At 37.7% G+C, this 18,284-nt stretch overlaps 1 protein-coding gene across 8 annotated transcripts in view; it reads right to left on the minus strand.

The window, feature by feature from the left end:
• GPD2 (glycerol-3-phosphate dehydrogenase 2) overlaps nucleotides 1-18,284 on the minus strand; it is a 150,080-nt gene that overhangs the window by 59,602 nt on the left and 72,194 nt on the right. For all 8 annotated transcript variants that reach the window (XM_050752469.1, XM_050752474.1, XM_050752468.1 and 5 more), the window contains 3 exons: nucleotides 13,008-13,132; nucleotides 11,592-11,689; nucleotides 10,406-10,569 (listed from right to left, as the gene is read on the minus strand). In XM_050752469.1, the coding sequence (XP_050608426.1) occupies nucleotides 10,406-10,569; nucleotides 11,592-11,689; nucleotides 13,008-13,132 (387 nt within the window). The remainder of the gene's footprint in view (nucleotides 1-10,405; nucleotides 10,570-11,591; nucleotides 11,690-13,007; nucleotides 13,133-18,284) is intronic.

Below are 18,284 nucleotides of genomic sequence, written 5' to 3' on the forward strand. Positions count from 1 at the left end.
CTAAATATCCATGGATAAAATGTTTGTTATGGTGGGGAGTGGGGGAAAGGGGAAGTGAGAGTATAGACTGGCCATGAGTTTATAAGTGTTTGGTCATGAGTTTATAAGTGGTTTATAAGTGTCTTTAAGTTTCATAAAACTGAAAGTCAATTTTATTATTCTCATTACTTTTGCATATATTTGAGTTTTCCATAATAAAATTGGATAGCATTTGTTGAACTATTTGGCTACTTTTTAAAAGTGTATAACAAACATAAAAATCAATGGTAGCTGACATACTGTAGGATTCCAACTACATGACATTCTGGGAAAGGCACAACTCTGGAGACAGTAAAAAGATCATTGGTTGCCAGGGGTTAGGAGAGGGAGAAGGATGACTAGGCAGAGCACAGAGGATTTTTAGGCCAGCGAAACTATTCAGTATGATACGGCAGTGGTGGATACATATCATTATATATTTATTAGAGCTCACAGAATATACACCAAGAGTGAAACTTCATGTAGACTATGGACTCTGGGTGATAATGATGTGTCACTGTAGGTTCACTGATTGTAACAAACACTTCACTGTGGTGAGGGATGTTGATAGTGGGAGAGTCTAAACATGTGTGGGAGCGGGGGTATAGAGGAAGTCTCTGTACCTTTCTCTCAATTTTGTTGTGAACCTAAAATTTCTCTAAAAAAGTAAAGTCTTTAAAAAGAAAAATCAGTAATAGCTGAAAGAAGCCATGATGCCATAATCTTCATTTTGTAAAGTCCTTTCTTTAGCTAAAAAATAAAATTATCTTCACATCACCATGTATCTAAAATATCAATGTAGAGTTTTAGCTATGATTCCTCTTCTTTCCTGTAAAATAGAGATCATAATATCCTATCCCAATATACATACAAAGCTGGTTTAAAGATAATTTCTGAAAAAAAAAAAAAGTTTAAAAAACCACATTCTGCTACACAAATGTAAAACTTTGCTGATAGTAGGGACCAGGCATTTGGCAAAATATATTGCATATATGCATAATGCCTGGCAAATACTAAAGGTTCCATAAATATTTTTTGGATGAATGAGTAAATCAAGAGAAGAGTGAACAAAGATTTTATTATAATAGCTTGCCTTTGATCCTGCATCTTTTTTAAATGGGTCAACTGAACCACAGAGTGGGAGAGGTAAATAGCTTACTATGAACCCACTAGAACCATCTGTTCAAACAACTTACATACATCCTACTACTGGAGAATTTTTAGCACTGTTTTTAAGCTTTTATATACAGAGTACAAATATTGATGACTACTATCTTGGCTTGCTATACCTGATCATATCTACTTTGGTGGATTTTAATTTTAAAAAAGCAAATTATTAGAGTCTGAAAGCCTGGTATTTAATACATGCTGGACAAGTGAGCAATAAACAGTTGCAAAGTTTCCTGGGGGCTATTTTGCTCTGTCTCATCATCAGGAAGCTAAAACATATGCTGGATGTTAGCCTGGGTGGACACAGTGTGTCCTATTTATTCAAGGTTTCCTTTGAAGCCACAATTTATAAGTTTTGTTTCTTAGGGGTACATGTCAAACTTCATTTAGCATTAGTTGGTATCCAGATACACTGAATAGCAAAAAGGCAGCATTTGGGGGCAAAAAAAAAATATGCCTGCTATATGAGCAATGATGTCAGTTTCATTTATGTAACTCACGGAAAACAAGAGGAGAAATACAACAGGAAATCTGACAGTAGGAAATCAAGATTAAAACTATTCATTTAATTTAGAAGTGTAAAATTGCATATGAACAAGGAAAAATATTAAAAGCAAATATGTTTTAAATCAATGTCTAAGAGGAAGGAATGTTTAGAGGAAGTTCTATTAAAATGTTATGATTTTTAATTCTTAAACTTCAAAGATTATACTTACCTGGAGCACATCCATATGTGCAATATTTTTCCCTTTTATCCTAAGAATGTTTGGCAAATTTTTCTATAAGAATCTTCAAATTTTAAACATACAAGGGGATGCTTGTGGAACTGATGCTTCACTTTGGAATATTTTCACAAAATATGATGATGGACTATAGCACATATAGCACATATAGAAATTTGATGGACTATAGCACACCCATGAAATTGACCCCCCACTAAACAAACAATATGGGAGTAATGTTTTGTACTTATAAATTATTTTGCATTTATTATAATAGTTCATTTAAATATCAAAACAGCCTGTGAATTAGGTGTCATAAGCCTAAATTTATAGATGTGGTAATGCAGAGTTCAAAGCGCAGTTAAGTTTGTAAACCTAAGTCATCTTCTTCCATATTGCTGATTGATTTAAAGACCCTACAATACTTTGGAAAGTAGCTTTCTAGTATGATTGCAATGCTTACAATTACAAAACAATTTATCATGCCATTTCAACATTATTTTTCTAAGATTCATCTGTGTTGCTTAGTTTACAGTGCATGCACTTTCAATGCTGTGTTTTACTCTATTATGTGAACAGAGCATACATTATATGTTCATTTTCCTCTTGATGGATATTTGCATTACTTTCCTTTTTGAAATTACACCCAGTGCTTCTATGAACTTTTTGTACATATATCCTGGTAGATACATGCAACAGTTCGCCTAAGGCATATACCTACTGATAAAATTACTAGATCACAAGGTACCCCCAACTTTTCTAGGCATGTCCAACTGCTCTACAAAATTTATATCAACTTATGTAACCATCATACAATACTTTCACAAAGTTTAAAAATAAAACCGAACAGCCGGGTGCGGTAGCTCACGCCTGCAATCCCAGCACTTTGGGAGGCCGAGGCAGGAGGACTGCCTGAGCTCAGGTATTCAAAACCACCCTGGGCAACATGGTGAAACCCCACCTCTACTAAAATACAAAAAAATTAGCTGGGCATGGTGGCACATGCCTGTAATCCCAGCTACCCGGGAGGCCCAGGTGGGAGAATGGCTTGAGCCTGGGAGGCAGAGGTTGCAATAAGCCAAGATTGTGTCACTGGACTCCAGCTTGAGCGACAGAGTGAGACTCCCTCTCAAAATAATAAATAAATAAAAATAAAAATAATAAAAATAATTTTAAAAATAAATAAAACTGAACAATACATTACTTTAGAAATACATGTACATATGATAAGATTATTAAAAAGAAAGACCAGGAACCCTAATAATACAATTCAGCATAGCAGTTATTTCTAGGGCAGACGATGAAATGAAATGGTGAATAGTCACAGTTGGCTTCAATGTTTTGGTAATATCCTAGTGATACGGACAGGAGGCAGGGAAATACTGTGTAGGAGAGGGCAGTTCCCAAGCAATGGCCCCATCCACAGGCCTGGGCCCGTGGCCCTAAATGAGAACTTCACATCCCTGTTTTCCCACTTGAATGCTGTTTTTTTCAAAAACCACTCTGACCCACAACACCCCCCTCCTGTACCTATAAAAACCCCAAATTCCACTGGCAGAGGAGTGGAGTTGCATGGCAGAGAATGAGAGAAAAGAAGAGGCAGCTGGAAGGTTGGAAATGGGGGAGGTTATCTTCCCACTCCATCCCCTTTCCAGTTTCCCATCCCACTGAGGGCCACCTCCACCACTCAGTAAAACCGCTGCATTCACCATCCTCGAAGTCTATATGACCTGATACTTCCCAGATGCTGGACAAGAACCTGGGTACCAAGAGGGCAAGGTGTAAAAGGCTGTCACCCTGACTCTCCACTGAGCTACTTAACACTTAGACATCTTGGATGGCAACTGCTAAAAGAGCATTAATCATAACACACCCCTAGATGCTGCCATGGGGCGAGAGCCCAAAGGCACTCACCCTGGCCCAGGCACCTGTTTGCCTGTGTGCTCCCCCTCCCACAAGGGGTTTGAGCACCCAGCCAGGTAATCGAGCCACACCCCTGTCACAAGTCCTATGAAGGGTCCAGGCAACTCTGCTATCTCACTAGGTTTTAAGTACAGTTGTGGATCCCACAATCTTAATGACTAAACTTACAACTTACATATGCGCTACATGTATTCGTTTATGTGTATCAATATTTACATAATTTTAAAACCTTGGTTGTACAATAATAAGGATACAAAAAGGGTTAGGAGCCCTGGAAATTGTTGGCAAATAGAACTTTACATTATAAAATAAATGTATTAAGATGAAAAATTTTTTTAAATACACATCTTTAATGCATCATGCCAATACTTCCTCTTATTCAACAGTTCTTTTTTTTATGTTTTCAGCCACCTCAATTAAATTTCATAGAAATTAAACACTGGGAGATGAAGAAAGGGATTTGGTTATGTTTACTCTTCCAAAGCAATCTGTCCTTTCACTAAATACATCTATCTTGAAAACATTTAAATAGCCAATTATCAAAGAAATAAAATAATGACAAATTACTAGTGGGCCCCCCCAAAAAAATTAAATTGAGTATTCCAAAAGTAATATATCTCCAATATGTACATTTATAAATTACATAATTTACATACTATGGTTTTGTATATGAGTATATATCTCCAATATGTGTATTTATAAATTACATAATGTACACACTATGGTTTTTATATATTACAGACATTTGAACCATTTCAAATTTATAGGGAATTTAACTTTAAAAACATATCTAAGTAGAAGTTATAATGTGTTCTTCCCATACCCTAGTGGAAGGTTGTGTGCACCTCATGAGGCTCACACCCTTCACTTTGGAGATTACCACTCCAATTCACAAGAATTGCATTAAGCAGCAAGTAGCCCAAACTTGCTTAAAGGACTTGCTATTAATATTCTGTTTGTAAATCCACATTGTTCAGTTATCTATTCCATCTATTTCTATTATTCTGAAGAAATTAATATCTGTCTGATTTAAAGTAGATAACACCCAATTCCTTCAACAACTCTGTTTACAAATAGTGTAAATGAGGATTAAAGGCACCATCTTAAGGTTTTACTTATGTTCCAGGAACTCAACGAAAAAACAAACAAAAGACCAAAAAAAATCACTTTTGTGATACTGGTAATTGATTTTTTTAGCTTTCCAAGTAGATAAAATCAACACCTTAAAAGACTTGTCTTTAACCCGGGCTTTCTTTTATTAAAGTGTACAATTGCAGGCGCATGCCTAGAGAAGTAATAGCTGGCTCCTAACAAAAGAGCCTGGATTCCACAATATGCCTTTTGCCAGAGGCATCGTTCCCCAAAGCATACAGCTAACTGCATCTCTTGCTGTACCTGTAACAATTTAATTGTATAAGTCAGCCTAGTCAAGCATCTCCAGCTCGTGACTGGGAGACATGAAATTCATTGTCATTATTGTCCCTGTCATTTTGGATCATTATATCCGGCTGCAGAATTTTCCTCACTTCAGTGCATTTTTACCTCCAGGAGCCAGGGATTATAGCTGAGGTTGGGGTGGGGGCAGGACCGTGAACTACATTTACCTCAGGGGAGCCAGAGATTAAATTGGCTTTGCTCTCTCACGAGCTGAATTCATCTATTTGTATGCTGTGAGTTTTAGGTTGGAATAAAAATGAATATTCTAGTGAAACCTGGGCTTTAATTCCCCCTTTGAAACATGGATGTAACCAACTTTTATTTACATTAGGAAAAGGCAATATAATTTCTTATAGTTGCTCTTTTCATATGTGCATAAGGAATGCTTAGAAGCATCATCGGATATGAAACGACAGACATCTCTGTCAATGTCTTGACTCTCAGAAAGGAGGAATTTAAAGCTGTAATTTTGTTCTTCAGTTTTATTTTACAATGGCTTAATGGAGGTATTTAATGGTTTTTAATATTTAATGATTTTTAATTATAGCTCATTTTCTGTGTACTAGATTGGATGACTGGAGTCTAACTAGAATAGCCACAAAGATCCACTATGGGAACAAATAGAGGGGAAAAAAAATAAGTCCCTGAGAAAACTGGCTACCCCTAACAGCTGGTTCACATCATCTCACAGCCTGTCAAGTCACCCAAGCATACCATGCCCTAAACACTTTCTTCTAACTTGAGAAAGTTGGCCTGGTCACCATCCTCTCTACTTGGTAACTCCCTTATCAGCAGTAACGGCCAGCTGTGGGTTTCTACTAGGCAAGTTCGAAAATACTAGGACATGTCTCAGTCAGAAAACCAGTGAGTTGACTATATGATTACTCTAATAGACTATAAGAAGGAAATACAACTGCAGGAAAAACTGGTATGTCATTTACTATCCCAACTTTCATTTCATACGGATTTCACTGAGAAGTTTGAGATTCTGTCTGCATTTAAAAAGATGACAGTTATTCCTCCATACACGTGAATTTGTTTTCAGTGGTTAACAATGAAATATGGCACAGATCATAATTACGCCATGTACAGAATAGTAACTATAATTACTACATCAAAATGTATGAAGGGCCAGACGAAGTGGCTCATGCCTGTAATCCCAACACTTTGGGAGGCCAAGGTGGGAGGATCACTTGAGGCCAGGAGTTCAAGACCAGACTGTCTCTGCAAAAAATGAAAATTAAAAAATATATATAAAATGTTGGAGGGAAAAGTGCATGGAACTTATTACCTCTATGAACTTTTGTGGGAGAACAAACTCTGCCTTCATCATATGCAGTGGCCATCAAAATTTAATTAGGATGAACTGGGTTTATGAGAAATTAAATTTTTTATCTTTGTATATTTTGTACTTCAGAGGAAACATCTTACAGCCCTAACATCTCTGCACTGAAGATAACTTACAGATCTTCTCAGTGCCTGGTCCACATTAATGGAAACGTTTACTAGTTTGCCCCACTATATTTTCACACCATTATATTTCACTTTTCATTGGTGCTGAAGTAAGTATATAAGGTATTACTAATAAGAGTTTTTAGTTAGCAAAACTTCTTGCAGCATTAAAAGTTCATTTGATTATCTGGTCACAGTGGCTCACGTCTATAATTTCAACACTTTGGGAGGCCAAGGCGGGAGAATCCCTTGAGCTCAGGAGTTCAAGACTAGCCTAGGAAATGTAGCGAGACCTTGTCTCTATCAAAAGTAAAAAACAACTAGCCAGGCATAGTGGCACATGCTAACTATAATCCCAGTTACTTGGGAGACTGAGGCAGGAGGATTGCTTGAGCCCTGGAGATTAGAGGCTGCAGGAAGCTATGATCAGGCTACGGCACGCCAGCCTGGGTGACAGGGCAAGACTCTGTCTCAAAAAACTTAATTAAAATTAAAAGTTCATTTGATTACTTATGCCACTTTTTCATCAGATTCAAAATTCTCCCTTGGTGGGAGTTACAAAAATTATTTCTGTTCGCTTTAAAATGGCTAATTTTAATTGAATTTTATTGAATTTCACCTCAATACATTATTTTTAAAGTAAATTCAACATTATTTCAAGAAGCCTGAATGCAACTTGAAATCACTTCGGTGGCTGTTGTTATATTCTCATCATGGTGATTTATCAAGAAGAGTATGTATTTTCCTTGTTAAGAAAAGCTTATCTTATAAACTACAATGTTTAGACTTGGGTTTGCAATGATAAAACTTCACATTGAAATATTTTTCTCTCTGAAATACTTTAGTAGCAGGATGATACTGTAATAACGTTTTTCCAGTCAAAGGGAAAAAAGGCATTCATTCCTTTTGTTCAGCATGGATTTACTCATTTAATTCTTTTTTTTTTTTTGAGACGGAGTCTCGCTCTGTCGCCCAGGCTGGAGTGCAGTAGCCAGATCTCAGCTCACTGCAAGCTCCGCCTCCCGGGTTCCCGCCATTCTCCTGCCTCAGCCTCCAGAGTAGCTGGGACCACAGGCGCCGCCACCTCGCCCGGCTAATTTTTTGTGTTTTTAGTAGAGACGGGGTTTCGCCATGTTAGCCAGGATGGTCTCGATCTCCTGACCTTGTGATCCGCCCGTCTCGGCCTCCCAAAGTGCTGGGATTACAGGCTTGAGCCGCCGCGCCCGGCCTCATTTAATTCTTTTACCTACATGCTCCTCGTCATCTTATTTCCATGTCAATATTCAATTTGATCATCATACCATATTAGGTAAAACAAGAGTTGCCCCACATGTAAACATGTTGTAAAACCACAGAACTACACTGTTGCACATGCTTGTTTTGCCTCACCTCAAGTATAATATAGTTAGGCCTGTACCATTTTAGAACAAAGTAAAAAGACAAATTATTTATATCAAATGAGTAGAATATAATTATTTTTACTCCTTTGGCTCAAGACTTAATGATTTTATAACCGATTTCCAAAGAGCAATTTGAAAATATTTTAAATGCTTTTTAAATTTTTCAGAAATTTTTGCTAAGCTCATAATTGCAATCTATAACAGGCTATAAAGATCAATTCTAGATTAAAAGATTCTTTTTCCTCATGATTCTAAGAGAATAATGTTTCTTCTGCCTTGTGTGACAAAGATTTCCCTTGGCTTCTTCATGTAGAATCAATAAGAATTTATAATTCACAACAATACCAAACCAATGTAAAACAGGATGTCACAAATTCAGACATGACATTCGCTAATATTTCTTTTCTTCTTTTTTTTTTGAAATAGGGTCTCATGCTGTCACCCAGGCTGGAGTGTAATGGCGGAATCTCAGCTCACTCTGGCCACCTCAGTCCCCCAAGTAGCTGGGACTATAAGTGCATGCCACCACACCTGGCTAATTTTTTGTATTTTTAGTAGAGATGAGGTTTCACCATGTTGGTCTCAAACTGGGCTCAAGTGATCTGGCTGCCTTGGCGTCCTAAAGTGCTAAGATTACAGGCATGAGCCAACATGCCCAGCCCACTAATATTTATTTTTAAAAGATTCAGATATTGACAAGCTTATAAATAAAATTTGTTAGTACCCAATAGATCACAAAGCATAGAAAATGAGTAAGTATGTGAGAGGGTTTGTGCGGGAGGGATTAGTAATAAGATGGAAAGGCCACAAACATTTCCATGTCAGGATGGGCAGGATGCTATTTACAGAATGCCTTCTTACTCCTCCTGGACCAAAAACCTCTTTACTATAATCACCCAATAAACTACAATGGGTTAACATTAAGGGTCTGATGCAGAGAAAGCAAATTCACAGTTAAGGTTGTCCTTTAACATGTAGACTCAATCAAGGGCACCAAAAAAATAGTTAAGTGGCCCCCCTGTGGTGTTCAGATGCTGGGAAGCACTGCAAACTGTGAATTTTCTAGCTTTTAATGTTTGCCTAAGACCCTTAACATTTTTCTAATATTGTTGTTCCTAGGACATTTTCTTGAGTTTGGTTCACATATACTTTTTGCATTTATATATGAAAGCCTGACAGCTGAATTGGTTCAGAAATGTAACACTGGAAAGAAGAAAAAAACACAGGGATAGCCTTTGGGACATCCCATAGTATTCAGTATAAATATCAAAATATCCAGAAAAAAATAAAACAACAACAACAAATTCTTCTTACTAGGAGTTTAGATATCTAATACTAAACAGAAAAGATAATATAATGGGTGTTGGGGGCTCACTGAGATATAGAATCGAAGCTGTCCTCTGCATCACAAAATTTTTAGGACTTTTTGAACATGTATAATTATCTGTGTTCAGCTATTTCCTTATAAATGGACACCCTTGGACTATATTCCAATCTCACACACTTTAAAACTACTAGTAAAATTTTACAAATGGCTTTGCCTGTTTTGTTTTATATTGTTTTGTGGTCTATCTGGAGATATATTAAGTGCTCCTTCAAATAAAATGTACAAAATTATATTGCACACATGCAAAAAAAAAAAAAAAAAAAAAAAAGAATGAACATTGAACACATGGCAAATGGCCACTAGGTAATGTCACTATTAGAAAACATCTAACAACAATAAAATAAGCAATAAAAACTGAGAGCACAGTTTCACAGATGCAATGTTCATCTACCTTCATCATATAAATTATACATTCAAGAACTGTGTCCTGTGCAAAATACAAACATGTCAATTTCAGCCCACAGGGCATTTTTCCCCCTAGGTTTATAACCCCTTGAAAATAGAGGTTTCATCTAGAAAACCTAACATATCCTCAGCTGCTTTCAACATTATAATATATTCATAAGGCAAATATTCACTAGCAAACACATAACAAATTACATGGCATGAGGGTGGGGACCAAATTCATAATGATGAGAAATGGACCAAACCAACCATGAGACACAAAGTAGAAATCAAAGAAGAAAACAAATATGTAAAATAAACAATATTAAAGGTAAAACATTATGGTTAGTTTTTCAGCCACTGTTAGAGAAAATGGTTAATATGTGCATGCAAGTGCGTTTGTGTGTTGTGTAAGATTAGTATTTAAAGATGCAAAACTATCTCCTTAAGAATATACTATAAGGGTCATGAGTGAGAGAAAAGTATCTGTGAGGAAAAAAAATATCACATACCGTCATAGTAGACAATTGCTCCTACCAGTTTGTCCTTCTGGAGCATTGGGAAATGTTCAAGGGCTCTTGATTTGCTGAGGACATAACTGCTTTTCAGGCAATTGCTTCCTGCAACCAAATCATACAGCTTGATTCCTACCCAGTAGTAAGGTAACTGCCACCACCTACAGCATAAATAGAGGGGAAAGTTCTTTAGAAACAGAGTATAGCATTATAGAACATTACCTTACAGTACAAGACACCTTTCATTTAAGAAAAACAAAGCATACCTAGAAGTGGACTGCAAAAGAAACAGACTTATGCAACTGTTTTTGACACCAATCTAGCTGAAGTCTGTAAGTAAAATAAATCAATGAGATTTTTAAATGAATCTTCTCTGAGGCAGTTGTTCTCAACCTGGCTGAATATTAGAATTCTCTGGGGAACATTAAAAATAACTACTGATGCCTAAACCTCATACATCCAGAAATTGATTTAACTAGACTAGGGTGGGGGCCTGGATGATGACAATGTGCACCCAGGATTAAGAAACACTGGTTCAGGAAGTCCTAAGCGATCTATGAGGAAGGATGAACAAAGTTATAAAAAATCTGTTTCCAGCCCCCTACAACACTAATGTGGTTAACAGAGTTACATAATCTACTTTTTCATACTACCTGAATTCCAATGTAAGGCAACTTCATGGATAGCTCTAACAACATTAGGAAAATTAAGTTTTATAATTTATAATCTGACCCTTCCTAACCAAATTTCAGCCTTGGTTAACTCAGACATGTAACATGACTCAAAATGGCTTGGGTTACAAGTGGGTATATGGTATGTTTACATTTTACAACAGGATACTTTAGCGGAGCCATTTACAGTCTGCACATGATCCTTTTATGTTCCTTAATGCAAATGCAGTTGCTCATCTATATACTCTCAGAAACTGGAGGAAGAAACTACTAATTACAGATACAGAACACGACCTCCTTTGCCTTTAAAATCTAGAGATAGGCCAGTAGAGAGCAATTTAAGAAAAGCCATACTTTTAAATACAACAAAGGAAAATACTTGAAAAGGATTAAAGATTAGGACCAATTAAAGCCAAATTATGAAATATGCATTGAGGGATTATTTCCATTAAAACTGTTGTTCTACTGACCGCAGAGAAGCAAATGCATACACGTGATATCAAAAGGCTTACTTGTAAACTGGAAGCATTATAGGCAATGGAGCTGATAAATGGGGAGCAATTTCTAGCAGGTTGGCACGCTCATGAAGGGCTTCTTTTACCATTCTATACTGAAAGGCAAAACAGAGAAAATTAGTTTGGCAGTAACAGATCATAATATTTTCAAATGGCAAATAGACACCCTGCCAACTGATTGATACACAGAAACCTCTACCTCTGAGTGAGGATAGCTGCCTCCTAATCAAATTTCTAATAATACATCATGCTGTCAACCTCAAAGATTTTTTAGAAACCTTAACTGTATTTGCACAGGAGAAAAACATGCTGTCAGAGTTCGCAGGTGTAAGATATTTTCCTGACTTGAGTTACAAGATTATTGTAGCAATTTATCTTGCATCCTCTGGATTGTCTCCCTTTCTCGGTTCCCCATATTATTTTTTCTGTGTAGGAGATAACAGATTGTTCAAGTTCATGCTAAAAGTTTCTGTCTTGCCTTCACGAAACCAAGCAATGATGCTACTTAACAGTTGCACAGTATTTTACAGATTATAAAAAGTCTTTGTCTTAACTGCTGTAGTCCTCATTATGCCTCTCTAAAAAGCCAGCAATGCTATTATAACACTAATTTTACAAATAAGATAACAGACTCATAGATTTTGAGTAAATAAGCCTGACCACATCACAAGTTAGCTGATTCTAAATCCTATGCTGTTTTCATTGCATCCATCATGATGCGAAGAGAATATAAGAAAAGGGGACAGATTCAAAACTGACTTATCAAGAAAAAAAACGAGACAGATTCAAAACTTGACAATGTCAAGCCAGTGCTGCTGTGTTTTTCACGTACAAAAAGAGATAGGAAGTTCAGCTGATTTTTTTTACCCCTCTGGGAAATGTCATCTTCCACACTGCCTTGGCAGTTTTCAAATGGTGGCAGGCTGGACACAATAAAGTGTGACATAAGAAAAGCATGACTCAGATCATCTTTTCCTTCAGAATATGTCAGTGACAATATGAGCGTATGACTGCAGTTGTAGTTAAGAGGATCGATTTCGCACTCCCCCTGCCTTACAACATAGCTCCCCTGAAAGTGCTTGCAAAGTAGCAATTTGGTAGCCACTGGCAAAAATCCAATCACAATTGTTTAAAAGGCAACACATCCAAAAGTGATTTTGTAAATCTGCTACTTCAACATGCCTGTGAAGAAAAAGCCCCTGATTACCCATAAACATAATACTACAGGAAAGAACTGACACACCTCTCCTGAAAGATATTCCAGCAGAATATACTAAATAGGTATTTCCAACAGGAAGAAATGCTAAAAGCCGTTAAAAAAAAAAAAAAAAGAAAAAAGAAAAAAACCTGATTTAATTGGGTAGAAAAAAGCATTGTTGCAATTTTTGTTTAACAACCAGCATACACAATTACCTGCTCAATATCCAACTTCATGATGGCCTTCTGAAGATATCTCACACCACCATGGATCAATTTAGTGCTTCTGCTGCTGGTCCCTGATGAGAAATCATCTCTTTCTACAAGCGCTGTTTTTAGTCCTGTGTAACCAGAAAACCAAATTAACTTCTTAAATTACACAATTTGTATGTAATTCATTAAAGGCACTTCTCCAGGGTAGAGACAATCACAAGAAAAATTACTCCGAACATGGATAAATTTGTATTCAAAGTGCAGTACACTGTCTATATTATAATGAAGAGATTTTAGGCTCTTCCTGGGGGAAAAGTCAAGCCAGAACTAGAAGCATATTAAGCTGTGAATGAATCACAACTAGAAAATATTACAGTGCAATTTCATGGCAGTAACATACTCTGGTGCACTTAGAAGGTTAAAAGAGAGACCGGCACCCAACTCTACCCATGTAGAGTTAACTGAATGCTGTTGCAAAGCCTTCTAATTGTTCATCTCTCACTAGAAGAGTCCAGACCTGTCGCAGCCCCTCATCTCTGATCTACTCTAATGCACGCATCATGAATAAATCTAGACAAGACTTCCTTCTATGTGTTGACTTCTGTTGAGAAATGTGTCTGGAGTGGTATTATGGTAGATATACAATGGGGAAAGAGATCCAAGATATCGAAACAAAGAAAGAACAAAAGAAAAGAATGAAAAAACGAAAGAAAGAAAGAAAAGAATAGGTTCTGATATTGAGGTGTTTATAGTCTAATTTAAAACCTTTGAACATGACAATATTTTAGAATTACAAAGAAATACAAGCCAGTAAAAATGAACACAGTGCAGAGTAACCATGAGTAAAAAATATATTCTTGCCAGGTGTGGTGGCTCATGCCTGTAATCCCAGCACTTTGAGAGGCTGAGGCGGGCAGATCACTTGAGGTCAGGAGTTCAAGACCAACTTGGCCAACATGGTAAAAACCCTGTCTCTACTAAAAATACAAAAAATTAGCTGGGCATGGTGGCTTGTGCTTGCAATCCCAGCTACTCGGGAGGCTAAGGCAGGAGAATCACTTGAACCCAGGAGGCAGAGGTTACAGTGAGCCAAGATAGTGCCACTGCACTCCAGCGTGGGTGACAGGGTGAGACGCCATCTCAGAAAAAAAAAAGAAAAGAAGAAAAAGAACATATTCTTGATAAGGAAAGGCTGAGCAAAGGTAGCTCAGTTGTAGCAGTTGCCCATTCCCCCTTTACTTGAGGGCTGTTATAGATCTCTTAGGGGTAAGTAATTCTGTTTTGCTGCAGAGACACCGTGCCTTTTCAGGAGTGGAGATGACCATCAGCACTACAAGTGTCACACAGGAGTTGAGAGATGAAAGTCAGTAACCCAAAAGACCCAAAGTATACATCGACACCAAGCCATGAGGAATTTTCATGGCCTGGAAGACTTCTTGGAGGATGAGAGAATGTCATAGAATCCAATTACAATGAGAATACGTAACTAGAGCAGTTTGGACTCACAAAGTTCATTTAGGAGAACCTGCACATGTATTCAATTCAAAGCCACTTATTACATTTAATACCAAAGGGTCGTTTTTATAACTTTTAACAGTTTAAATATCGTACCCAAATGTCATCATAAAATCAGGGCAATTCCCTTGACTCAAAAGGACAAAATATTTAGAAGGTATGGAGAGAAAAGTAGAGAACTTTGATTCAAGGGCAAAAACTGTTAATGCCTTAACTACCTAGAAAAATAACAAAAAAATTACAGGTATCACAGCCCCAGGTCACTCCTTTTAAGTATATATGCCAGAGAAAGAGCTGTAAAATTCTCAACTATTAAAACCCTAGCAATGCCTAACAAATTTAGTACTGAATATGCTAAAAACACAGAAAAATATTAGTACATATTTTTAAGAATATTGAGAGCCAAAATCCTGATATTAGAAGTTAATTAGGCATGGACTAGGCTGTCAGGTAGCTCCCTGCTCAAAGAAAAGCAAGTAAACAAAATGCAGCAGTTTAATAGAGGCCAAGTTTGAAAATCCAGAAGATTTTCATCATACTCCAGGTTAGAAGGTAAATTCAGGATATAAACCCAGAAAAATGAAATTTGCAAATCTCTTAAGAATGCACTATCTCAGTGAGCTATATCACCTTTTCTTAGTAAGTCCAACACAGAGTTCTTCTTCTAGCACTAAAATAGACCATTTTTTCTTCAGCTGAAGATCAGACGAGGGAGTTGACTTTCAAATGATATTTAAGAGCCAGATTATTTAAAATATACCTCTCTTTAAACCCTGGAATCACTGTCATGTCATCAAGATGCCCACACCATGCGAGGCAGGGAAGCAAGGTTGAGAGAGGACAAGCAGCCTCCCCCACGGCCCACAGCTTCCTCACCTGGGCCTATCCTTAGGGATACCTACCCTAAGGTATCCTACAGGCTATGGTAGACAGACTACTTAGACAGTCTCCAGTAATCCCAACTGCCTAGTATGTCACCCCCTGCCCTGGAGTGTGGGCTAGACTAGCACTCTTCTTCTAATGAGCAGGTGACCTGCCACTACTATAATTAGGTCATTAAAGACTAGGAAATGCTCTCTCTCTTTCCAGTATTCTGTCTTGCCCTCCTGCTTGCTTGCTCTGGTGAAGCAAGCTGTCATGTTGTGAGTTCAGGAACAAAGGGAGGCTCCTGGTCAACAGGTGGTGAAGAACAGAGACCTCAGTCCAACAACCATGTGAGTTACTAGAAAGCACTGTCCACTATGAGAGATGCAGAGCCATAGTACCCAGCTAAGGCTCACCCAGATTCCTGACCCACTGAAACTGGCTGATGATAACTCTTGTTTTACGCCACCAAATTTTGGGCTTAGTTTTGTAGTGACACAATTCCCTGTGTGAAAATTAACTATAGCCAAGATGGGAGAGATGGGAGTTTACCTTGTACCTGGGGATGGAGTCGTCAGAAAAGAAGAGTCTACAGAGAAGTATGTGTTCAGGGTGGGTGGACTGAAGAAAGGGAAAGATCATTGACGAAGCCCAGCTTAAGACAGAGAAGGCAAACGCTTGATGTGGCCTAGCTTATCCAGGGGCTGCTTGTCACTCAGGGGCTGGAGTGCAGGTACAAAGAATGGGCAAGGCAGATCTCAGAGGGCTCTTCTTACACATTCGAGTATTTGGATCTTGCCCTGTTAGCCACTGTTTTTCACAAGTAAGTAATATCCGGATCTCCTCAAAAGGAAAATGCCTCTGAGAACAGAGCTATGTGTCCTGGATCACTTTAAGAAACAAACGTTTCATCAGAAAAAAACAAGATGTGGCCAGGTGTGAGTGGCTCATATCTTTAATCCCAGCACTTTGGAGGCCAAGGCGGGAGGATGATCACTTGAGCCCAGGAGTTCGAGACCAGCCTAGACATCATGACAAAACCCTGTATCAACCAAAAAATACAAAAATTAGCCGGGCATGGTGGCATGTGCCTGTATTCACAGCTACTCGGGAGGCTGAGGTGGGAGAATCGCTTGAGCCCAAAAGACAGAAGTTGCAGTGAGCCAAGATTGCACTGCTGCACTTCAGCCTGAATGACAGAATGAGACCTTGTCTCAAAAAAAAGAAAGGAAGGAAGGAAGGAAGGAAGGAAGGAAGGAAGGAAGGAAGGAAGGAAGGAAGGAAGGAAGGAAGGAAGGAAAGAAAGAAAAGAAAAAGAAAAAGAAAAAGAAAAAGAAAAAATGGCTGGGCACAGTAGTTCATGACTATAATCCCAGCACTTTGGGAGGCCAAGGTGGGAGGATCACTTGAGGTCAGGAGTTCAAGATCAGCCTGATCAACCTGGCAAAACCCCATCTCTACTTAAAAATATATATACACGAAAATTAGTTAGGTGCAGTGGCGCATGCCTGTAATCCCAGCTGCTCAGGAGGCTGAGGCAGGAGAATCACTTGAACCCAGGAGGCGGAGGTTGCAGTGAGCCGAGATCGCACCATTGCAATCCAGCCTAGGCAACAGAGTGAGAATCCGTCTCAAGGAAAGAAAAAAAAAAAAAAAGATGCAGCATGGACAGGCAGGCAGGAATATTAGTATTTCTAGTATTTTGCACAGTTATAAGGTATCCATTCTGGGGAACCAGGGTGTGGCTTGTTAATTTATCATTATGAAAAAGGATAACATTTAAATTTTTTCTAGAAGTTCTCAGATACTGTTTTGAGAAATACTATTATGCTGCCTGTCAGGAGAACTATCAAAATATTTTCAGCTGAGAAATGAGATTAAGGTTCAGAAAAGATTTCTCTGACTGCAGGAATGAGGGGTAGAGGTAGAGCTGGAGGCAGGAGACCTTTTGGAGGACCAGTGTCATATAACAGGAGTTGGAGCAATGAAGAATCCGGCCTCACAAGGCAGAGAGGGTATTGAAGAGTGATATAAAGAGAAAATTTTATGGGCTGTGTTGTCAGGATGGATTTTTTTTTTTTTTTTTTTAATTTCCCAAATTGACAGAGTGTGAGGCAGGGAACTACTCTAGGAATTAGCAAGCCATCTCAGGAGGATATTTCAGGATATTTAAGTGAGAGCTAACACTTTAAAGCTCTCAAAACTGCTTTTTCCAGTATTGGACATTTTAAAAGTTATCACATGTACTTATGTGAGAAACCCTAGTGAATACCAACAAAAGTTAAAATGGGCCTCTCTGTCAAACCAGGCTGTTTTTCTTGTCCCATTATTTCTAGTGTCAAATCATCAAGTTACCCACCAGAATTTCTGGAAAGAAATGATACTGCTCCTTCCAGAGCAAAAAGTTAAAATTTTAGTTTCCAAAGTTATAGCTAAACTGATATATTAAAATGCCATGTAACATAAAAAGCATTACTAAAAGTTTTCCAAACTACAAAAGAACTCTAAAAATTATCTTTACTTTTCAACTGCTATTATATGCTAAATGTTTTAAATCTCTCATTTTTTGTTGAATGAGAAGTAGAAAGGAGGAAAATAAAATCAAGACATTATTAAAGTCATAGCGGCAATTCAACTATTTCTTAACTAATTAACCAACCAACTGCAATGAAGACAATAACATTTTTAAAAGTCTTTTGAGGTTCTTCTGTGGTTCTGTTATCTAATCTGTCCCTTTCTGTTTCAACTCTCAAAAATCCAAATTGTTTCCTCACCTCAAAAATTACTGAAATCAAATCAAGAGTTCAGTTTTGTGGTATGTTAAATATAGGGCAAGGAAGTGAAAAGAGGGAGGTGTTTTATCTACTCAGAGAGTTAACAGTATTAAGTGATATTCAATGC

Source organism: Macaca thibetana, chromosome 12 (genome assembly GCF_024542745.1).
Source record: "Macaca thibetana thibetana isolate TM-01 chromosome 12, ASM2454274v1, whole genome shotgun sequence".
In the NCBI taxonomy this organism is placed as follows: Eukaryota; Metazoa; Chordata; class Mammalia; order Primates; family Cercopithecidae; genus Macaca; species Macaca thibetana.